This window comes from Diadema setosum, chromosome 13 (genome assembly GCF_964275005.1).
Source record: "Diadema setosum chromosome 13, eeDiaSeto1, whole genome shotgun sequence".
Classification (NCBI taxonomy): Eukaryota; Metazoa; Echinodermata; class Echinoidea; order Diadematoida; family Diadematidae; genus Diadema; species Diadema setosum.
In genome coordinates this window covers 28,220,932-28,246,838 of record NC_092697.1, presented here as the reverse complement: position 1 = coordinate 28,246,838, position 25,907 = coordinate 28,220,932, and the positions used below count along the sequence as shown (strand labels likewise).

Below are 25,907 nucleotides of genomic sequence, written 5' to 3'. Positions count from 1 at the left end.
TATGACATGGCACTCAAGATCGAAAAGTAAATTTGGCTCTTATATGGGTGACGATATTGGTGACGATTTAGAAAGGAGAAATACCAAGAAAAGAAAATGTAAGAGAATGGAAGATCAACAGAATGTCATCCGAAATAGTAATACGGAACACAACGTCGTCATGCGAAGTTTCAGAAAAATACGAATTTTACAATTTTATATTACAGCTTATTTTTCACTAAAAGTGAAACAGTTTTCATTTGTTGTCATGATGACTTGTATAGCTTATCTTTACGTTTTGTGTTAGGATCAGCTAATCTTTTCTTCAGTCTCTCCATGAGTATTGAGTTCTAGGTTCACCTTGTGCTGTGTTCATGCCCTGTGTCTCTATAGGCTTTCGTGTGACATTGTTTGTGGATACGTCATAAAGAACATAAAGGATTTTAGATAAAAAGATGAAAATCTATAATAAGCCTGTAGAAAAGATTTGCGAATACGATTTGACGGATTGATGTACGACATATAGGCACCTATATCAAAATTTGGAGAATGAATAACATGGTACAGCTCTTCCAAGTTGACGTTTGTGCTGACTTTAGACAGCGTGAAATCAAACAAACAACTTGAATTAAAAACTTTAGTAAGATCCGACTTGAAGGAGAAGGATATGGGGATTTTCAAACACACCGTTTTTCCGGCAAACAGTCCTCATCATTCGTTTCTGAATTAACGAACCGCTGAAATAACTAACAACACCTTAAAGGGACATTCCAGACGATTTTCATAATTTTACATCATGTAATACATAAATCGACAACACCATGTATAGATTTGTGGAATTTATTTTCGATTCTTGAGCAGAGAAACAATGCTTTGAAAAACCTTAAACAAATTACACTGAACAAGGATGATGACATAGGAGGTTCACATATTTCAGAAATGTAGCAGTGCAGTTCCATTACAATACCGCTGGCTTGCGCGTTCACACGCTCGCGCGTGTATGTATATGCATGCCTTCTTCTTTTGTTCTGCTTCCTTGAGCCCCAACTCATGCATTCTTATGGTGACTCTGCCATGTCATCATCCTTGTTCATTGCAATTTGTTCTAAATTTTAGAAAATATTCTTATTCTTCATCCTAATTATCACAAATTCTGAAACTCTGTCCTCAGTATAACTAATTTTATAGTTGTTCAAATGTAAAAATCAGAAAATCATCCGGAGGTCTCCTTTAATTGTGTGTTCGCTGTAAGTACCTGTACGAGATAGAGAGAGAGAGAGAGAGAGAGAGAGAGAGAGTCTTGAAAAAAATATTGATAAGCTTTTATTCGAGTTTTGCGGCATTCACATATTGGTCAACGTAGAACGATGCGATCATAATTTCATTTTATCATTCATATACGATTTATATGGATTTGAATTTCATTCATGAAACACATGGGAAATGAAATGATGTTATGAATAATGGTTTGAGAAATTTGGAGACATAGAAGTCATCCAAATAAGAAGTGATTCTGAGTACAATCGAGCAACAGCAGCTCATTTCAGCGACAAAAAAGCCCCGAAACCAAAAAACCCTACACAATTCTCCTGATTATTGTTTGCCTTGGGCTTCTTTTGTGGAATTTCCTCAGACAGGCTATCCTTAAATAAAAAGTCTTATGGCATTCTATAGACTTTCCCCATCATAAGTTGCTGATGGTTAAAGGCATTCTTTACCATTTTGCAAATGAAACAAAAAACTGAGATTCAGTGCTTCAAAACAGTTCTAAAATGTGAGTTAGGGAGAGAAACAACCAATGTAAAAATTTGAATGATTATAATTTATGTTAACCCTTTAGCAACTGCAGATACAGTACATAACGGCCTCTTGTTCTCTGGAAAGTACAACATTTTTACTTTCATTGGGACAACTTTCTAAATTATCCAAAATAGAGCACTGCATGTTTATTGTATTATAATATCTGTTTATTTGAAAGCCTATTAAGATTTTAGCAAGAGACTTGCGTGTCACCGAAATAATTTTGACATAATTTTGTTAACCTTTTATCTCTTTAGAATTACGTAATCATATATTCTATATGAAACAATAACAAAGCAAAGTATAAAACTATTAAAAAAAGGCGGACGGGTGTTTCAGACGATTTAGGGAGTAATCTGATGGGCGGTGTTGGGCGGTTCAGTTACTAATGGATTAGTCGTTACGGTTTGTTGCTCCTTGTCCGTGGTCCTGCAAATCGACCGAAAAATGTAAAGTGTTGTTGCAATTGTCTTGAATCGTGGTGATGTATATACTCATGCTCTCTACCTCTTCTATGAGAAAATATAAGTCAGGCCACGTGAGTCGACTGTATAGTTCATTTTTTCTCACCTGAATAATCGTGACATTACGTAAGACTCAGGATGGGATCGACTGGAGAGCATTTCCGTCGTACACGACCGCGCAAACATTTTGTGTCCACTCACCTCTACGGTGAACTATAGAGCAAAATGCAAAGGAGACAGGATGGTTCATCAGATTCGAACGGAAATTATGACAGGCAAGTCACAGAACGTAAGATTTCCTCATGCTCTCACAGAACTCTTGCCAATGTTGATATAAGACGCAACGACAACATGAGCTATTCTGTATGAATAGGGTGATGCTGACTATAACACGTATTAAAATGATATGCGCTCTGAAATCTCGATCTATATAAAGCTCAAACTCTCTCTTATATAATATACACATAGGCCTACATGTTTATTACATTGGCATGGAAAAATGCGTCCCATTATTGAATATTATATGCACAAATTATATATGTATATATATATATATATATATATATATATATATATATATATATATATATATATATCGATACACACACACAAATATATACATATAATGCAAACATGCGCTTCCCTGCCAGGTTGAAGAGTATGCCATTTAGGTTTTTATCATATCATTATATAACTTTGCCATTGTTTTATCGAGACCTTGGGTGCATTAACGGGCTGACATCAGAAATTGTAACGCCCCTGGCACCTTCCAGATGCAGAGACACGTATAAGTAGATGAATTTGCAGGTCGATACAAAACAACGCCCTCCTAGGGAGGTGGGAACCACCAGTATCTTGAACCTATTTTCGTGTCATGCATGAATACGAATCAACTTTTAACTTTAAATTGGTAACCTTTTTGCAGTTGTTGTTGGTAGCTCGTTGGGGAAAGACGTCGAAATTGTAAGTCATTTTGAACTAACTGCAAAAGAATTCCTACAGGAGATAGGAAAAAAAAAGAACAGGAAGACAAACTATTAAAGGGCCCCTCAAATCCAAAAGTATGTTGATTTGTGTTGATTTATGCCATGTCTTTTGTTAGTCACATTAATATCACAGAAACGTGCAAGTTATGCTGAGTCGAGGGGAAGGTGCATTCCAATATCTTTTGTTAAACATTTTAGTACTTTAGTAATGATTGACAGATGAGGTGACAAGAGGAATATTGGTTTAAATGGATTTTTTTTTTTTTGTGGGCGTTCCCAAGTAATCTGAAGAAAAATATAAGAAGAAATTAATTGTTAAAAATATATGGAATGTTTCTAGATATTCGTTTCACCTCAAAAGTGATGTTGAGGGTGTCATAAATCAACACAAACTAACATGCTTTTGGATTTCAGGGGCCCTTTATTAAAGGAAACCAAAACCCAAAGAGAAATGGGGATTGAGTGAAAGCAGCAACATTAGTAACATCAATGAAAGTTTGAAGCATAATGAAAGAGCACTTGACTAACTGCTTTCAGAAAGCAGGGGGGAATGATTGCTACCCTTAATACATGTCAGTATCAAGTTGATGGAATGTGTAATTTTCATGAAAAATGAATTTTTGTGGAATTCCTTTTATTTCATGTTCTTTATAAATTGTTGTCCACATATGGCGCCATAACGTCTAGTAGTCTCCTCATCCAGCGGTTCCAATACCAAAACTTTAAAAATTCATAACTTTTGCGTTGATTTTCCGATTTTCCTCAAACTTTCACTGATGTGTTCTACTAATGTTGCTGCTTTCGCGCAATCCACATTTTTCTTTGGGTTTTGGTTTCCTTTAATGTTAACCAGCAAGTGTCTAAAGTGTTTAAAGTGTTAAAAAGTAAGTGTCTAAAGATGGGAAATACGTGTTGAAGCAAAATCAGCCAAGTCGTACGAACTTCAACCTGGACCAACGCTCCTTTGAATGGACGTCAGAGTGTTACGCTCGGTGAAGCGCACGCACCGCTCTATAGACGATAGGCCGGTCATTTAGTTTGCTTTTTTTTTCTTTAAACAGTGGTTAGTTGTTTTGGAGATCATCACTTCTGGCGTCGACGTGGACACGGCAAGTTCGGGATCCTGTCGTTTGTATTCATCGCTTCTTTTCTTGTGTGATATTGTCTATGTATCGCAATCTACTATTCCAGGTGTACCATTTATGTGAGAGGCACTACGTGTATAATGTAATTTGGTAATGCCAATGCAAGATTATCGTAGATATGACGATATCAGACGAGATTGCTGAGCTTACCTGCCGAACTGTCCGCCACTTAGCTGTGTATTTTTTTAAGGCTATACCCTTCCTTACACGAGCGCTTCGATTGAGTTAAGGAGTGGTTGAAGAACTCAAGATTTACGTTTTCTTTCGCTTGCCTTGTGTGAATACTGAAATGTTTCTCGCGGCCGTAACAAAGAGGCATGGTAATGAGCACTTTGAAGAACGTTTTTATGTGTCTGCTCATAGTGATAATTCTCACCGTTTGCCTATGTGTGATAACGACTCCGAGCCCGCTTGTTGACGTGCTTGTACAGTCCAGAAGGTAAGATACTGTTGTTGTTGTTGTTGTTTTCTTTTGATAGATGATATCACCAATCATTAAGCAGGAACCCATTCTGTTTCATTTATCTCTAATTTCCATGTTAGTATAGTCAAGCGTTGTCGACATGAAGTTTTTTGATTGCTAACAATGACATCAACAAAGCAATGTTAGTCGAAGTACGCAGTCTTGGTTCTATCACCGATCGATGAGAATAATGTGTAGATGTGAAAAGATTAGTCCCTAAACCCTCATCCTATATTAGGCCTATAGTATTAAACGCCCGACTGTGTATTCTGTAGCCATGGAACGGTCTTTGTATAATATCAAACACACTGCTTTGGTATAAAGTGAAATTTTGTAATAGCAACATAGAGAGTTCGGTTCAACCTTATGTTCTATAAAAAAAAAAAGATCAGTGCAAATAGGCTAACAGAATGGTGAGAATTTTACCTCAATCGGACTTAAAATGAAACAAAACTCAAGGCATTTTTCAGTTTCCTAAAGTTTTACCAAGCATAATTGTCCTCATTTATTTTGCAAATTAGCTGGTGATGAGGTCCTCAAGTTAGAACTCTTCGAATGCTTAATGCACAAAAGCATTTTCATCTTCATTTCACTTCATTTTATTAAGTTTTCTACACAGATTACATTTGTAACATACACTTATACAAATCAATGAATCGGTCAACAATATTTGAAGATTCATTGTATAATATAATCACATCAGACTGAATCTTAAATATTTCATGGTACAGGATTGGTTTTAAGTACAAGTTCGCCGTCATATTATAGTACGTGTGGATTGAGAGACTGCAGCAATTTAATACAACACAACAGTGAATTGAGCAAAATCAGAAAGTCCGTTCAAAAGTTACGACTTTTTACAGTTTCTGCGCAGTCACTGCAGGATGAGAAGACTACTCCAGTGTTTGATGTCATATGCGTACAACAATATAAGGAAACTATACACATTAAGAAAATTCACAAAATCTATTTTTTTTTAAAGTGCACATTCCCTCTCCTAGTTGCAGACGTAAATTAACGGTAATATTATTCCCCTACCTTCTGAAAGAGGCAAGTCAAGTGCTCTATCATGCAAGAAAGATTGACATTATTATATTAAATTTTCTTTTCATTTTATTTTCTTTACTGTTTTACGCACGTGAACTACAGTTCTTATAGTAATGTTCTAAGTATAAGTGGAAAAGTGAGCAAAGAAAATGGGATTCCATCGGGAGTCGAACCCGAGACCTCCAGATTGCTTCACCTATAACATGGCATAACCGGATAGTACAATATAACTATTTGGCACGAAGGTACCAAGTATTTTTATGTTGTTCGTTTCCTTTCAACGCAAAAGGATTAAGATAATCGACAATGTGTAGTCGTAAACGCACAAGAAATCGCGAGGTTTGTTTCATAATTATTTGTTTCGTGAAAATTTGTCTGATTTCAAGGAATCCTGAAATGGAGCTGTAGCACAAAAACTAATAAAACAAACGAACAAATAAGCAGATATCTTTTCTGTTCAGAGTCATTGCTAATTTTCATATCAGTATTTATTTACATGACCTGTACACTTTTCTTTGAGAAATCATTTACAGGTGTTGGACAGTAATCGGCAGCACATTTTGGGATTAAAGACTTCCCTTGACTCGACTCCCAATCTTCATCGTGTCTGTCTACAATGACAATGCAAATGAAATATATCACCTGAAGACATGATTATGATACAATCGATACAATCCTTATAAAGTTTAAAGTTTACCACGATTGAAAATATGGCGTATATTAATCACCAGACTGTCCATTTTGTTTACAGACTGTGTCCAGACATTTTGATAGGCCTAATGTGATGAAGCTTATATTGGATAGAGGTCATGGGCATAGTTTACAAGGCAGATGATTTTTTTTCCTTAAAAAATGGAAATCTATAAATTCGTTGAAATATTGCAATTAGTTGCATATTAACTGGGAAGACGGGCAGTATTTTCTCCCTTTGATCCTGAATTAAGTGCCATATGGTTCTGCCATAGCACGTCTAGTGGTTTGCATTGTTCTACTCTGAATTTGCACAAACTTTGTGTATTTACATAAGTTCCCCAAAATTACAGTGTATGTAGAAAAAGATTTTCTTAGAGAGAGAGAGAGAGAGAGAGAGTATGATACAATTGAATATGTCCTAACATACAAAGATTAGATCTGTTATTACGTACCTTAAGTTTTCTGAAAATTTTTATATTTCATATACTGTTTTTAATAGATGTCATTATTCCCGTCTCTTGGTAATTTTCCATCCAAATGAATTGTAAACAGCAGGGAAAGAAACCTCTTTAAACTAAGAGCAAAAGTTATTAATGCTTCGAAAAGCTGTAGTTTGCACCCAATATTGCAGACTACGCCTGATCTCATGATTACCTACATGAACTCTCAAACTTCAAGTACCGCTAACACACTAATTGCTAGGTTCCCCTTGTATGGAGAGATCAGGACGCGAAGACGTGACATGAATCGTGCTATCGATCGGGCATCTGCTCCACTTCGCAGACATGTTCTGCATACTGCATCCACGGAGCTTCAGCCCCCTGCTGCATCTGAGTCATACAGCGTACTAAAGCTCGCTGGCTGCCTTCCTTTCGAGCGGGCCGTGAAACGGACTTTCATGTGCACTGTAGGACAACGGAAGTGGACGATTGCCGTGTCTACACTTATTTCGGGGCACGTCTGGCACTGGATGAAGCCTGCACCTGTAACTGCGTACATTTTTTCGCTCTATTTACTCATCACACTGCCGGGGAGGAAAACATGAACACAGTCAAACATGGTTTCTGGCCTGGGGAAGAAAATAATTTTGGTTATCCTAGTTACGGCTATTGCTATTTTGCTTGTGCTGAACTACGTCGGGCGACTGAGTTACGGCTCTGACGAATACACGTAAGTACCGCACTTTCCCCGAGACACCGCTCACAGACATGCCCGCAAACTAGCAGGTCAACTAGCTACCCGTACAAATTTGGTCTTCATTACTTCCTTCAGGCCGGTCGCAGTTGATGCTTCCAGGCTCACGATCCGCGATGAATAGTTGAGAGTGATGAACAGTAATTTTGACGGTATTAACACGCTTATTTCTATTCTTATTGTGAGTTTGATTTTGGGCCATCCGAAATCGTAATCGATCTCCTTCAATACCCATACACATGATCAGGTTAGCTTTTTATGTGGATGATGTTGTTTCTTATTAAATTGGTCTATCTCGGCTCAGATCGTTCTGGATTCGGAATATCAGTGAGCATGTCGCTGTCGCTCACGTATACTGTAAATGTACATGAAACTGCTCCATCCTTATAGAACCTATGCATCATTGTCTATCATTCCCCATCTCCTGCTGCTATCTCCTGCTGTTACTTGCTATAACTCATGCTATATAATACTAGTATTCTATCTTATCGAATTTTGCTATTGCTGAAAAATGTATACAACATACATGTTTGACAAGAAACGATATGGGTTATTCAGTATTAAAGAATACCTAGACACGTCATCATATCTTGAGACGGTGCCGTTTTTAAAAGAATGAGAGAGACATAACGTAATCGTCACCACCCCTTTATCACAGGCTTTCCAGAATTCAGCCTAGTAGGTCTGTAAATACAGAGTGTATTCATTCCTCACAGTGAAAGTCTTGTCGGTGCGTGGCGGTACGAAAGCAAATAGCCACTATAAAAGGAAATTTATTGTTGGTGCTGCGGTACAACGAGGTCCCCTTGCGTAACCAGTCAACAAAAGTGCTCGAAGCATAGCCTTTAGCATTTGATGCTTACACAGCTGAATTTGTTGTTGTCACTCTTACGCTTGTCGGACTGGACACGAAGAATCTTTATTTATTGTCTTCTTTCCTAACATTTATCTCTGTGGATGAAATGGCCGTAATCTAGAAAGTGGCTTGGTTTTGGCAATGATTTTGACTAACACTAACACAGTAGAAATGGCTTCACCTGCTGAGCACCGTTCCCTCTCTTTGTCAATGTGCTGGTAGCGATGAATGTGTATGCTTTAATTAGAACAGTGAGGTGACATGTCTCACCTCCCTGAATAGAAGCAGCGAATGAAGATGCGCTGTAAAACTACTTTTTTTTTTTTTTCAACAGCAATGGGTATAAATAGAAAAAATACACTGGAACACGCTCCAATGTAGTACTCATACTTTATTTGAAAGATCAAATACAAGCATGTCAGATTCAAAGATAGAAAACTCACATGCGCAAATGTGTTCATCATGGAGAATATCCATCTTTATAAATCGAGCTTAATTTTCAGTTAATTTTGAGTTGCTCATCATTAGGAATACAGAAATAGAGAATAACAACTTTAACGTTGAATTCATTCTTAAACTCTCCTAAATAAATTCTAGTATTTCGCCATTAATTATGCGTTGAAATACGACTTGTAATAATTCAATGAAACGTGAAACACTTGCTTCGTCTCCGAATTACGCTAGAGTGGCGCCGAACGTGACTTTGGAAGCGAATAGGAATACTACATCCCACTGGAATGCTTTAGAACCCAAGAATTTGTTTGGATTACAGAGAGTTGTCACTCCATCTATAGCACCGTCCAAGTTGGTATTGCCTACTGGAAAAGCTTCATGCATCTAGTATGAGTAAATGTTGCTTCACTGAGCCATACGGAATTATTCGCTGAGTATTACAGTATATGGCTTGGATGGTTTTGGAGAATGTGAGAAGACATCTGCGTAACAAAAGACTTATAGTATTACGTAATCAGGACAAAGCGAATGACACGAGAGTAGGGATCACGTCTGAACGGCACTTTTCAAAGATGACACACCCCTACAACAACAGGGCAGTGGAAGGGGGGGGGGGGGTTAAGTGTTTATAGGCCTCGCACACACTGTCGGCTCCTGAAAAAAGAACCGAAGGAAATGTATCACTCATTCTTTAATGAGATGAAATGCAATGTAAACTCATGATAATAACTTGTAAAACAAAAGTCGATCCGGCTCAGAAATTTGTGCAATATTAATAGAGTTGTACGTTGTGAAAGTGCTGGAATGTGTATCCTCATAAAGCAAAGCGAATTTTATCACCTGCCCGAGAAATTCCGACATACAAACACGAGATTGCATAAACTTTAATCAAAGTTTCTTAAAAATCACTATGGTGTCGGGAACATCAGTAGACTAAAACTGACATTTATTTCGCCAGTTTTTGTGCACTTTTTGTCTGCCCATCCCGCGCGTTTACCATTATGAACCGCTAATAATGATAGTCATAATGATAAAAGGGTGGCCTCTTCAGCGTTGCCACTGCCTTACCAGAGGGCCATCCCATTATCATCGTAGCCAGGCACCCATTAATACACCTGGGTCGAGGGGGCATGGTGGGTAAGAATATCTCGTCCAAGAACGTATAAGCACTTGGCTGGAATCAATCTTCGGTCCTCTGATTTTAAGTCGGGAGTCTTATCCACTATACCACAGCGCCGCTCATCCTGTATAAGTACTACATTGTAGTATATGAATGACGAAAAGTAATCACCATCGTAAAATGTATTATTCCTAAAATTACAAATATGAAGTATTATTCGAATTGTATTACAAATAATGAAGTACAAATCTTAGAGGGTAGCATTTTCTCTTGATAAGGCAGTGCATTCACACGACAAGTGTCAAAGATATTTTAAAAAATTGAAAGACATAACTACTTTTCCCACCATGCACAGGCTTCTTTGCGAGTAAAGGCATCTTTTCAAAGAGTATAAAATTAATTTTACCAATCACATCGTGGAACCAACACAACCGAACGAATACATGTAGCACTAGCAGTATCACCACTTTTAAGGTCTTTATAAACCAAGAAAGAATAATGTTTACAATTTGAGTGAGCTCATTGATAAAGGTCGCCCTCACAAGGAGTGGGTATTCAGTCTTTCTTTATATGGGCGGGACCCTCTTTGGACTTGCACTTTATCATCACCAATAGCATTCCAATTATACTTTATATTATTTGCGTAATGTAGGAATTCTATTACGTAACGTAATATACGTAACAAGTCGTACAAGTCTTATAAGGTAGCATGTTCATAGCTGTGACGTGAGGTTGACAATTAACCCTAACTAGGCCGGGGGGGGGGGGGGGGGTGGGCCTCCCAGGGCCCCCCCCCCTCGACGTTCCGCACGATGTATCACTATCGCAAAAAGCTATCGCCGCGACGTTTCATGACTTTTTTATTTCGAGTCTCCTGCATCTTTTGACATCAAATTTGCGATGCCCGGGCGCACGGTTCCGAAGTTGCGCATAAATATGTACGTGCATGTCAGGCCAAAAATTGCTCAAAAACGTGAATTCGTGTACAATTTCAATGCAAACTGTGCTTACAGGCAAATTTCATAAAAGCATGATTATTTTGGGGGTTTTATTGATTAAAATCAATTAATAACATATTTTCTTGTTCAGAACAATGTCGCGGACAAATTTCATTGAAAAAACAATGGAAAACATAAAGTCGAAAAAACAAAGAAATACATAAGAAATAAAAAAAAGCAATAAAATACATGAGAAATGTCTTCTGATGGCACAATTCTTTTCTCTTACATTTGTTTAGGACACAAAAAAGAATATTTACACAAAAAATGAGCCTGTTTTGAGCTTTATTTAGTGATTTATACCAAATTGTCTGATTTCATGCATCATTATGCATAAATTAGCATAATTTAGCATAAATGATAATTTTTTGAAAAATTAACTTCACGGTACTTTAGATTGCATCATAGGCAATGTGTGCGCCAATTTTCGTCGCGATCGCGCGGTCGACGGCCTAGTTAATAGGGTTAAGTGTCATGGAAGGAGTGAGAATCAAACCCCAAAGGAGACCAAAGTATAACATCTTTATAAGTACTGTTATATTTTTCTCTTTTTCTCTTGTTTTATACGAAAGGAAACAGTGCAGTAAACAGCTTGATCTGTTGCGACACGGATTGTCGCCCCTACACGGATTGTCGCCTCCTGCTCGGGGCGACAATCCGTGACGGGCGTTGGCGGCACGGATTGTCGCCCCCTACACGGATTGTCGCCCGCCCTCGAAGCACATTTTGCTGGGTAATATCGTTCTGGACATAATCATTGAAATACTAACACATAACTTACATGGCTACATCCATGCAAACATGCCATGTGAAAAGTCATGGTGAGGTTTCAAGGAAGTGTGTATGTGCGCGTGCACATGATAATTCAGTGTCCGTTTGTGCGTGTGTGTGTGTGTGTGTGTGTGTGTGTGTGATGGAAGAATGTGTTTATTATGCCAGTTTCTTTTTGCGTATGTGTTTTTTAGCTGCGCGTGGGGAGGGATACCTAGTAAGCTGTTGCTGGCATGAACGTTGATATTGATTTTATCAGCAGCTTTGAATTTGATGAGTTTGTTTGGCAGATTTGTATAATTATGAATTCGGAGTGGAGCTTGCGTGCGGGCAGATGCTGCTTTTCTGCATACGGTCCATTATGTCTTATTTATCAATATTGGGAAATCGTTTCATCAGGAAGGAATGTGGTATCGGTTCGGGTGTGCGTCGGTATGTGGGAAGGGGGTTACATTTCGTTATTGCAAAAGTTTGTTACTCTGAAGGCTCATTCGTCCGAAGGCTCATTGGTCCGAAGGCTCATTATTCCGAAGGTTCGTTATTCCGAATTTCATTTTTGGATCAACGAACCTCTAGGTATAGGGAATTGTGTGTTTCGGATATTAAAATGAAGCCTCGGAAAAAACGAAACTTCGGAATAACGGAACCTTCGTGTGTGTGTGTGTGTGTATGTATTTGGGTTGGTGAATGTGGGTGTGGGATGATTTAGGTTTTGTTTAATCAGGGGTTGGTGGGTTGGGGATTGGATTTGAAGAAGGATAGTTATAAATGGTATGACAGATGTTGGTAGGATTTAATATTTAGGATAGATGTAGGCCCTAGATTTGTTTCGGATGGGGAGGGGAGGGGGTGGTCGGGTTTTTTATGACTGATTTCATTCTAGATTCGTGTAATGTATTTGTTTTTTTATATGTATATGCCCTTGTAAGTAAGAAGGTGTTACATGATCCAAACCAATGTATTCAAGGAATATAGGTTTGGTAGGGCCCTACATGTCAAAACTTTCTCGTGAAGAAATTGTTAGTAGGGTTGGTCTATAATCGAGTTATCTATGTTGAAGTGAGATTATTTGTGGTATAAATTGACAAATGGATTTGTTTCTGTTTCGAATTGCCATTTGTAACTTTTTTTTTCATGTTACACCCAGAATGAGTCGATTTATGAATGATTTGAATGAAATCAATGAATATCAAGGAAAAAAGTGTTGAGTTGCTTTATTTGCATTATGAGGATTTGTTTGAGTGTTTGTTGGTGTTTGTTTGTATTACGTATGTATTAGCGGTGTGCAATGGCAGTTCGTTTGTGCTAAAATCAACTAACGATTGACAAATTTTTTACGGCGTGTGGAAATTATTCGCTCATGCATAAAGCATGCCAAACCTATTCTGGGACAAAGAATAGTGGTATGGACGTTCTAGTTTATAAGACTGATGGAAGAAAATGACTGCAGTGAAAAATGAACAAAGACAAATAACATTTGGGGAGGGTACCTCCCTCGTATGTATTTTCTCTCGGTCTCTCTCTCGCCTAGCCTGCCTCACCGCTGATATTGGTTCACACACCCATACTATTTTTAGGTCAACGCTGGTGTGAATTTTTTAAACGCGTGCTCATACACTCTGAAGGCGTTTGTATTGCCACAGTAGCGCCGCTATATTCCACACACACACGTAAGCATACAGGCACACGTATACACACAGACAAACAAACCACTACCACTTTGACCACCACACATACACAGTTTCTACATATTGTATTATTATACTCCAAACACACACACATACACACATTTACACACACACACACACAGACACACACACACAACAAATCATACACATCACATATCATGCAGCTCACAATACACACACACAAACACACACACACACACACACACGCACAACTTACCAGTCATACCCATCCCACCAAAGCTTAACACCGGAGGAACCACCCCGAGCCCGGGGCGACAATCTGTGACGGGGCGACAATCCGTGTCGCAACAATTTTTTTGCCAACACGGATTGTCGCCTTCGAGGTCAAAAACTGGCAACTGCACAAGCGTCACGGATTGTCGCCAGGCGACAATCCGTGTAGGGGGCGACAATCCGTGTAGGGGGCGACAATCCGTGTAGGGGCGACAATCTGTGTCGCAACATTGATCGGATATAGTATGTTATAGAGGAGCGTAATATTTCACTGAAAATTACATGCATTTAATCATTTTTTCCACCAAGTCATTACAATTTCTTGTTCATTTTCCGTTTCTCTTCCTTTGTTTCCTAATATTTTATCTGTACTTGTATCTTAAAGTGCAGCATAGAAGTCGGCTCGATATTTCATGTCGACCTCAGTTGTGTACAAATGGGAACTAATTCGTAGAATTCAGGATGCTATCGGAAAAACTGATCTATCTTTTTTGTAGTACATAAAAACGTCTGTGCGTTCGAAGAATGAAGTGTCGGTTCTTTGTCCATTTCCATTGACAGATCTCATCCATTCAGTGAGACATTTAGTGTTCCGTCGCGATAACACTGAAACTTGGAAAAAGTGCAATTTGTCATTTTTGTCTTCAAAGTACATGTGCTTAGTCATACATGGCATTTGTCAACTTGATTAGGTATCAATGGAAAGCGGAAAAGTTTCCCTTTCCTCAAAATAAGCATTGCGCTCTCCGTAGCAGGCAGTTATGAAACAGTAGCCCTGCAAAGTTGGACTACCTTTTTTTTTTTTTTTTTGATACGCACTGTATCGACAGTAGTTGAGCTTGCAAGACGGTAGATCCTGTACCAGCACTAATACTGCTTCTGAAACAAGAAAATGTAAAAGAAATATTGCTTCTCATTGTCACTCAGCAAATACCAAGGGCCATTAAGATTTATGTTTCAGACAGACAAACAAACAGTTTGTCCTAGGCGCTTTGGCTGGAATGAGGGAAAGAGATATTATAGTCATACTGGTTGTATGTCCTTGCGTTCTTCGCGGCACTGTGAAGTGAAAATGGTACAGTATTTAGGAGGTCATGGAGATGATGCAGCATTTCTCGCAAGTGATTGTAATAATACGCGATTGTAATGCGGCTTTAATACACTATGGTCAATCTGCTGTTAAAGGCCGTGTCACACCTTTCCGGGCAAGCCTTGCGTGCGACTTGCAAAGAACAACTTTTACTACCCGGAGGTACCCGCAGATGACCCGCACATGACAGTACCCAGCACGTATCTCACCCGTAGTCGCCCGGAACCATGTTTAGGCCCTGTTCCACCTTTCCCGGCAAGCTACGTCGGCTTGTTGCGTGTAGGGATTTTCCAGCATACTGGGCAATTTCTGAGGGCTGAAAAGGATTTGGGCAAGTCGGTGCATGTGTCTATTTGCTGGACGGGTTCTACTTAAATTCTACTTGCGGATATACTGTGTAACCTGTGTGCCAGGCGAGTGGGAGCTGACAACTCAGTGAAGGAATTCCTCTGAAGGAATGGCAGAAGTCCCACAGAATGTCATTATCTTGGCTGCATACGGGGACTGCAAAGTACCTGCGTGGGAGTTGCCTGCGAGATGCTGCCGCTAAGGGCCTCCTACTGGCGTTCTGCGTGGACCTCTCCGGGCATCCCCGCGACTCACCCGGAAAAAGTTTTGGCCATGCTCAAAACTTGGCTGCGGTTAAATCGGACTTGCCTGCACACCTCCGGGCAACTACAGGCGAGAAAAGCGTTAGGTACTGTCAGGTGCGGACCAACTGCGGAGAGCTCCGGGTAGCAAATTTGTTTCCCCGCAAGTCAAGCCGCAAAACTTCCCAAGTTACGGTATGACAAGGCATTGAGCATGCTCCAAACTTGTTCCAAGTGAGTCGTGTGGGTTCGCTCGAAGAGGTACACGTAGAACACCAGAAGGAGACCCTTACCGGCAGCACCTCGGAGGAAACTCCAACGCAGGTACTTCTCAGTACCGTCAGTTGCTCGTAACAGAAAACGGATCGGTTTCAAAGCTCTCACGCAGGTCACACGGAATACACGCAAGTATTAGAAGGTACATGTAAGTAGCACGCGCCTAGCAGGTAAGAAACAAGTGCGAATCTCGCAAACATTCTTGTCCGCCCGCGGAAAATTCTCCTGCGTGCTGGAATATCCCTCCTCGCAACAAGCCCGCTTAGCTTGCTCGGAAAGGTGTGAGACGGCCTTAATGTAACGTTTAAAGTGATAAAATCATGATTTGGTTAGTGACATGACTCACGTTGGAAATCATCCGAGTTTCCGGTCTGACATGAATCTCCATTTTACAAAGCTCGCAAGAGAATGACTGTGTTTCTGTCAGACTTTTAATCACACTCATTGTAAAATACAGGAAATGCTGCAACGGTTTTGGCACTTTGCAGCCATTCAGGTGAAAGTGCTGGCGTTGTAACGCCAATTAACTTTGCCATGTAGTTTTGTATTGAGCTCACGTGAGCCGGTTGGTTCAAAACTGTTGGGATTGATTACCGCAGGACAACGATATTTAAAGGAAGTATAAACAGAATTCATTATGAATATATTTTTATTTTTCCAGCAAAGTTGACGAGCACTTGACTCCCCCTTTTTCAGAAAGCAGGGGAGTCATATTACCATTAACATTTGTCAGTAACAAGTGTGTACTTTTTACAAAGACATAAATGTAATAAAATGAATGAATAAATGAATAAATGATTAATTAAATGCAGTGACGTCACAAACAGTTGCAGTCTTCTCATCTAGCTACGGCGGCACTGAAAATTCATTATTTTGAACGAATTGTCCGGTTTTCATCATCCTCTCACTGCGTTCTGCTGATACTGCTATATTCCCTCTATCCACACATATTATGTGGATGAGCATGCATAATGTCCTGCAAAGATATTAACGACTCGTCATTTGCATTGTGATGATAGTGTCGCGAGATTTTGTCTATGTCGCCAGAATCAAGACGATTGTGTCTGTTATCAGGTTTAGTTTGTAAATCCTTTCGATATGTTATAGAAAGAATGCATATGTTTGCACGATTTATCACATGTTTGGCAATGTAGTTATTGCTATCACTTTTATTTTGTCTTTACATGTAGGCCTGCTGCTGTACCTCGGATATGGCCGAATTTTTCCGACCACGATGGACAAGGAAATGAAGTAGGTGCCAATTAATGATTAGAACATTTTGCTGATATTGTCTCCTATCTGCGTTAAGGCAGAGGAATAGATATTCAGTGTGGGTACTATAGAATATCAAACACAACTTGCAGTGGGTATAATGTGCAGCTTTTCCAACATCGACATATTGACATGTTCCACGTTAGCGTGACAATCATCTTGTTTAATTTTTCAGTGTGGGTAACATAGAATATCAAACACAACTTGCAGTGGGTATAATGTACAGCTTTTCCAACATCGACATATTGACATGTTCCACGTTAGCGTGACAATCATCTTGTTTAATTCATCACTAGGCTGTTTGTTTTTATGATGCAGAGGAGGTTGAAGAGTGCTCGTATTTACTAGACAGGAACAACGGAATAGTGTGGAAGTGTCGACCTCGGCGTTAGAAGCGCGATTATGTACAAGAACGGCCTTTGGTTTGGTGGCGAAAATACCCTGATTATTTCCACTCACTTGCTGGGTATCCTAAAAGTTCCGCAAACACTCTTTGTTGTGTAATCTGATTTGTGAAAAAAAGAAAAAAAAAAGCACTTTAGAGGTTATCGTGGAACTAAATACTAGTACTTCCTGATACAGCCTTGTATTTCCTTATTCTACAACTGTCACACGTTGCTCCATCACATCATACACTTAATATCATTCTTGTTCTCTAAATCCTCAGCAAGTGAATTTCATTGTCCCGAGTTCTGTTCTCCTCTGTTATCATATTTTATCATTACAAGACTATCTGTGTCCAACGATTTGCTCGACAGACTTCTAGAACTTAAAAATGTAGCCTACGTACGGCTATCGTGTGGAATGCAGAACAACATGGTTGGGTATTAAAATGTGCTATATTCATGACATGATTACTTGATGTTATTATTCCGTCTTTTTTCACCCCTTTAATAGACCAGTTTGCCAGTGTATTTAAATCTAAGGCAAGCCTCTGATAAGCTCTCTGGTTGGCAGGAGTTATTTGTCATGAGAGTATGTATAAAATTTGGATATATATTAGTAAACTTGTGATGTTTCTCGCATTTCTTGCACTAGGATGTTGCCAGCATTATTCGGCAGACAAATCGTACTTTTCAACTCAACGACACCATTGAAAACAAGACAGATGGCACGGTGACGACACCAAAACCACCGGTAGTCCTACCGCAAACAACAAGAAAGGGTGCAACATCGAAAAGTGCAGAGAAGGAAAATGTCGTGACGACTTCTGTACAGAGTCAGGTGACCTCCAGTAACAATCAGGTGACTTCCAATAAAGGTCAGATGACTTCCAGTCAAGTCGCGGCGGCGACCTGCAAGCGGCGCTACAATGTAGCTTTCTTCAAGATGCACAAGTGCAGCAGCAGCACCGTTCAGAACATTCTGATGCGGTTCGGAGATAAGTATAACCTGGATTTTGTGCTGCCGTCGTCCGGAAACTATCTAGGCCACACATACTTCAGTAAGAAGGCTGCGATGAATTTCCCCGTGTCCGACTACAACATCCTCTGCCATCATACCCGCTTCAGCAAAGAAGGTACAATAATTGTATAATGAAGTCAGTTTTTTTCCATATGTTTTGATTGTTTGCTACATGTATATGTCTCTTAAGTCCTTCGTTGATACTACGTTTAAAAAGAATTTGTTTCCCAGCAGATGTAGGTTTAATGAATGCAGAAATATCTATAGAACATATCGGTAAAATATGAGAAAAGTGGATAGTTATTCTTTCCAAATGTATGAATAATTTGTACGGTTTTTTGTACCGTCATCGCGGGATTAGACGGCTAGAACAGTCAGTGATGTCGTAGTAGAATGATATGGCACAGATGAATGATGTAAAAAATACAAAAAAGAATTCCACGTGATAATGTTCGTTTTCAAGCACAATGCCAGGGCTGTCGACTCGCCTCCCCATCAGGAATCAGGGGAAATACTAAATTACCTTTCACATATATTTTTATCAGGTACTAGTCGAGGGCATGTGTACTTTTCATATCGAAGAAATGTGGATTAATTTTTGTTCGTATTTATATTGTTGTATTTTCATGTTATCGGGTATTGTTTCATATCTTTCTCATCTTGCGATGGCGGTTGAGGAGATCTATAAAAGCGAAACGTGATTGCAGATATGCTATGACTTTTTTTTTTCAGCGGCTTGTCCGAATTTCTTCAAACTTCACTATGTGTTCACTTAATTTTTCTGCGTTGTTACCTGAATTCACAAAACTGTACGTTTGGCTTAAATTTCCGCTTAAGTCGAGCTCATTCAATAGAATTCCGCACGTAAATTGTTGGTCTGATAAACAAATCACGTCAGACCAAAGTGAATTTGGGCTCGGGGGTGTGATTTTTATAGAGTTAAGGAAGCTTCGCGTCACATCCCTTTACATGCATGCAATTTTGTTCATTGTAACGTGCAATGATTTTTCAGTTTAGGCAAAGAGGCCGTTTCCCGTTTTGATGTTGTTGTTGAATCACTTTGCCCAAATTAAATAAAATTTCTTTCTAAGAGAGGCACAAGGGTTCGTTTGGAAATAGCCGCATGGCTGTACAAGCATCAGAAGCAAAGGATTCGTTTGTGAAAGTGAAATGCTGCTCCATTTTCACGGGGGGGGGGGGGGGGGGATCGTGAAGACCTGTGCAATGCAAACGCGTGTTGACTTGTGTGCTAAAAAATGGAATAAATTCACAACATCATATTTTCTGAAGGGGCCACCCTTAGATCCTTCACGTCTTAAAAAAAAAAAAGGGGGGGGGGGGATAATCATTGACCCTTGCCCGTCTGGCTTTCAGTCCACCCCCACCACTTTACTTTACGTTGTATGATCTTCGTTTATGTGGCCAAAAGAATATCTATATCATACTTAATGATAATATTTCCACTATTTTTCTTTAGATTGTTATGATGCACCCTAAAAAAGCCCCTCAAAAGCAAGTTTTCGTCGATGAAAACACCTGTCAGTTGGTGCATAAGACACTATCTAAAACTTGATTAACAAAAGACATTGGGGAATGATTTTCCCTGTATAAGGCTGAGAGAAACTTGTATGTTTCCATGTAATGCCTGTTATTAAACATGTTAGTAATGACGAAAGGTAAAAGTGAGTTTGTTCCCTCATATTTACACGTGCTTTGTATTTTTTGTTCTAATTCTATGTTTCAGGGATGAAATTATTATTTTTTTTTTTGCAGTTCTGTAGATAAAAGTGATTTTTTCCCTCAAATTTACACGTGCTTTGTATTTTTTGTTCTGATTCTGTAGGGATGATTTTTTTTTTCAATTCTGTATAAGGATGATTTTTTTTTTTTTTGGCAATTCCAATGAACCTTTCATTAACACAAGATATCCAGTAAAATTCTGAGTTGCAAAATGAGCCAAGGACTTGATGGGTGAAAAGATCCTGCGTAGTATGACATGAGTCAGTGGTAATTACATCCACAGAAATATCATACACAAATGTATTTCTTTAAACATTCTGTTGTATATCATCCATAATTGCCTGACATCTAAGCTGGGGCATTAGGGCGATCCTTTGATCATGTTAGACCTTACTCCAAATGCAGCTGTGCATATTTGTGTATATAAAAGTAAAGCTGTTACGGAGTTAAGTGTGTAGTCAGGGCATGCAAAACATGTAACACGACATGCCAGGTGTGGCCGTGGTACTACGGTAATTAATTGCAGGGACACAGCACAGCGTCTTGTCAATATCCAGATGTTCGACAATTAATGTAGAGCACCAGCCACGGAGACAAACATTCCGGGCAAACATGTAATGCTTTTTATTCAGGAAAGAGCATCCATCGATGATCGATCGATCACAGTCTCAAAGAAGATGCGGTGTGCCATGTGAGATGGAACATTAGGCGGTTTCACATCAGCCCGATAAAAATCCAAGCTCGAGATATTTTTCGCGATCGCAACTTTAGCGCGCTATTTCATTTCCTATTCACATCAGCCCGAAGAGAATTAGCCCGAAATTTTTTCGAGCTACTTCGACAGCTGAGCATGCGCAAACAGTGTCGGGTATACCAGCAGAGCGCACTCTTTCGGTTCACACACGCTAGGCATGATGGGATGCATCGCGCTAATTTCTTGAGGCGACTTCACATTATCAAATAGCGCGCTTGTTCGCTATATTATCCCGCTATTTCAGAAATTTCCCGAGTTGGACTCGAAAAATTTTCTCGATCAGAGCGATACAATTAGCGCGCTAATTGTGTTCACATTATCAAATAGCGCGCTATTTCGTGATCGGGTTAATTTCCCAAGTCAGAAAATAGCGCGCTATTTCGAAACATCGGGCTGATGTGAAAACGCCTCATGACACATGTATACCCATATCTGAGAAGTCGTGTTCACAATAGGGGCGTTTTCACATCAGCCCGATGTTTCGAAATAGCGCGCTATTTTCTGACTTGGGAAATTTTCTCGATAGCGAAATAGCGCGCTATTCGATAATGTGAACACTAATTAGCGCGTTAATTGTATCGCTCTGATCGAGAAAATTTCTCGACTCCAACTTGGGAAATTTCTGAAATAGCGGGATAGTAACGCGCTATTTGATAATGTGAAAACGACTCGAGAAATTAGCGCGATGAATCCCATCATGCCTATCGTGTGTGACCCGATCGATCGAGGTAAACTGCATACAAATCATGAGGAATTTTTGAGAGGGCACACACATTACTGATGCTCTTTGCACATACTCAGCTGTCGAATTAGCTATTTTAAAATTTTTATCTATTCGGGCTACCCCCTCTTCGGGCTGATGTGAATAAGAAATGAAATAGCGCTCTAATTCGCAATCGCGGAAAATATTTCGAGCTTGGATTTTTACTGATGTGAAAACGCCTAGTTTGTATAGTAATTACGTGCAAGATTTCACTGCGTACATAGGCGAAAAGAAAGGGAGCCTAAAATTCGTGAGTCTTTTCAGCATTACGCGACGTGGTTCACACTGACAACGTTTTCACACGAAACGGAGTTCACCTTGTACATCGCTATACACTTTACGCAACATTTAAGTGCAGCGCCTCTGCGTGTTTTCATGAATTTATCAAAATATAGAAACAAGACAATAAATTAGATATTTTCATCGAAATCAAACATCGAAGAATTAAAAGTTGTGGAACTGAAGTTTCCCATGTTCACGCGGTCTGGGAACATTGAAGAGGACTGCGAATCAGGTACGGGTATTATGGCATGTCCCCGCAGCTCGTCTATTCATTCGTGCTCTGTCACAGCTTGAAAATAGTGGTTTACTGATTATTCAGCAAGTGCACCACCACATCTTCCCTCACATAGTCTGAAAGTCTGTTTTGCTAGAAGGCATTGCACAATTTTTACTCATTTATCTATTCTTCTTCTTATTTTTTTTTTTGTTGGCTTTGATATTCTGTGTATTTAAGCCTGACCGTAGAGGGGGTACTGTACGCAGTGACCTTAGAGCATGATACAGTGTTAGTACAGTACTATGAACAACAAAAGAGTGACTACAGAAACTTGCATTAGTCATTCACCAGTATGTTTCTTTATGATTCTTTAGAGGGGTAAAATAGCATGGATGCCTTTGTATCTGTGTTCATGAGGCCCTGTGTGGGTAAATAAAAATAGTGGGGCAATTTCCCTTTCACCGTAAATGAGCATCTCAACCTCTTGGTTTATTCTGAGGACTTTAATTGTAAATAAAGTTGTTTATTACGTATTGGTTTTTTTTTCTTAAACAAACTGAACACAGTATTTTGTTGAAAATTGCTCAGGATGATGTATTACAAAAGTACATATAGATTCATTATGGCTTATGTGTATGATATACAATAGAAAAATCAGATCGTTAAAAACCTCCCACAAAATAGCACTTAATGCTTCTGAGGAGGTGTGTATAAAGTGAATACATGTATTAACACTGAAATGGTGTCATTGATCAATTGTCAAAACGCAGATCCTATAGCAATTTCTCAGACGATATGTATGCGAATACACCCACATGTATTTGGTGTGTGTGTGCGCGCGCTCAAATGGGGGCGTGTGTTTTGATTATGAGTCAATTTGTTTGTTCTATTTTTTAAGAAAGTATTTTTTATAATAATAATAGTGATATGCTGTCCTATGATATAATCTTTTTCATTAATCAAAAATATGCATTATATTCGTGAAATGGGTATCTCCATAAGGAAATTCTACCAACAGCACTGGAAAATATTACAAATGAGAAGGGTGCGTGCATTATTGTCCAGGTATGCTGGGCAACGACTCTGACTTTTTGTAGTGTTATTATTAAAATGTTTTTTCCATTAATGTTTTGCATGGATTTCGTCAGAGCAAATTTCGTAGTCGGATTAATTAGTGTTTAATTAGTGTTTATCGCCCATCATATTTTTTTTCTTCTTTTTTGCATCAAGATGTATGATCGGCTTCAGGTGCAAGCAAAAAAAAAAATAGAAAAATTAATATGCTTCTTAATTTTGATGTAAGCTAAAGAAAGCGGCTATCTACTTTGAAACCACTGAATTTCCATTGATGCCTAATAATCACGCAAAGGCCATATATTGATTCCTTTTGTTCACGAGTTATCGATGTACACTAGTCACGAGTAACAGCTCAAAACTCCTCAAATCTTCATTCTCCATTCACACTCAAGGGTTCTCATCGGTGATGAAAAAGGACGCCCTCTACGTGACAATTCTGCGCGACCCTGCAACAATGTTCGAATCCACCTTCACATACATGAATTATCCCCAGCGCTATCACCTCGCCGGCCCCAGCGCTCTGGCGACGTTTCTGAAGAGCCCCTTCAGGTATTACCAAAGCAGCTCAGGCAAAGACCACGTGAAGGACTCCATGCTGTTCGACCTTGGCCTCGGGATGGAGTTTAAATTTGACCAAGCTGCCATCGACAAGAAAATTGAGCTCACCAGCCGAGATTTCGACCTGGTGATGATGACGGAGTATTTCCCTGAGTCACTCATCTTGCTCAAGGATATAATGTGCTGGGACTTCGAGGATATCGCGTACTTCAAAATGAACGCGCGCAGCAAATCTCAGATCCCAAAGATCTCGGAGGACGATGGTAAAGCAGATCAGAGAGTGGAACAAAGGCGATAGTCTCTTATACGATCACTTCAACAGGACGTTTTGGGAGAAAGTTAGGGCATTCGGCGAGGAACGCATGCGAAAGGAGGTCGACCAGCTGGAAGAGATGAACCGCGAGTTGAGAGACAGGTGCATTGGTCAGGTGGTGGTCAACGATCGCCAGGTCTGGCACCCTGCGGGGGTCAAGGTGGAAAGTTTTAAGTTGAAGCCGTCTGCAGCCAATGACAGAATGTGCAAAGCAATGGCCAAGCCTGAGTTGCTGATGACCGGTTACATTCGCCGAAAACAGATCGCCAGATACTACGGGGGTGCGCCACCGACGCTTTGATGACAACACATTATTTTTAACTTTTACTCATTTGTTTGCTTGTAGGCTCTTGTGGTTCAAGGCCTGCTCCTCCTTTCCTTTAAGCCCATCTTTGTCGGGATAATAATGCCCTGCCTTCCATGCTTACACGTGAACATTGATACATCTGTTGTGTTGCTGTGGTATGGTAGTACCAGGCTGGGGGATGGGGGTAGTTGTTCCCCTAATAATTCCTAAAATGTGTGTTTTATTTTCTTATCATTTTATAGAAAACTGTATTTAAGAAAAAGTGTGTACCAGATATCTGAATTCAAATTCTAAAAATGCAAAATCCCTCTCTCCTGGGACTGGCATACCTGCTCCCACACCCCTTTTGGCCTTTTCACATAGATTTACAATTTTAGATTGAAAGATTTCATAATGATTCATCAAAAGTGTTTTCCAGATCTGTCACTTCACTTCACGTTAAAGAAATGAAAAAGTTCTGTCTGATGGGAGTGAATACATCTTTTTCAATAAATCCTTTCCTGCTTTGGTTTCCCTCCACTAGTTAAGTACACTTTTGGGATTGACAGCTCCCAAATTCCATCAAAAATGTGTTTACGAGATATTGCAAAAGCTCTCTCGAATGTAGGTTCCTCCCATTCCCGAAATGAGGAAAACTAATTTCTTGCTTTTCTGAGAGAAAACTGTCGCGATATTTCACCCATTGTGCATCAGATAATTGAATTTCAATTCTATAAAAGCAGAGTAAGGTCCCTTCCATACACTTATTACATTGGGGGGGGGGGGGTGACAGATTTGAGAATATTTCATCCAAAAGTATGCAGCATAGCTTTCATCAAATAAATTCAAAAGTTCTCTTATCCTCATTTAATATGCCTAACCCCCCCCCCCCGGTTTACTCGCTTCCTTTCCATAGATTAAGACTCTGCACTTTGAGAGTGGGGATTGACGATATTGCATCAGATCGTTCTTGTTCATTGAATCTCAATTCTAAAAATGGAAAAACCCCTTCTTGTGGGAGGGGGGTATCCCCTCAACTTCGATCTATCACTTAGTATTAGGCCTACACAGTGATGTCGCACACGCGGAAGAAGAGCTGAGATACCGCGATTAGTCATTCATTTGTCTGTGAATATTTTTCTTTTTCTTACTCTTTTGATAAAAAAAAAAACAATTCCCCAAAAGTGTGCACCAGATCGCTGAATTTCCGATCTTAAAATGCAAAATCTCCTTCGTTTGGGAAGGGAGATAGTATACCCCCTCCCAACCCCCCCCCCCCCCCGCTAAGTCGCTCCGCACTTTCGACTGATATGCCTATTATACTCCAAGTTTTGCCCCCACCCCCACCCCTACGCCATCGTGAAAACAGATGGTATTATTGTCGTTGATTATCT

At 39.6% G+C, this 25,907-nt stretch overlaps 1 protein-coding gene across 1 annotated transcript; it reads left to right on the top strand.

Moving 5' to 3' along the window:
• The first annotated feature begins 4,691 nt into the window (after positions 1-4,691).
• On the top strand, positions 4,692-24,589 carry LOC140237206 (galactosylceramide sulfotransferase-like). The gene is given in 5 exon segments (XM_072317151.1): positions 4,692-4,813; positions 17,038-17,098; positions 18,158-18,638; positions 23,749-24,170; positions 24,172-24,589. Coding segments are annotated over 5 exon segments (1,443 nt in total). The 3' UTR covers positions 24,529-24,589.
• The last annotated feature ends 1,318 nt before the right edge of the window (positions 24,590-25,907 follow it).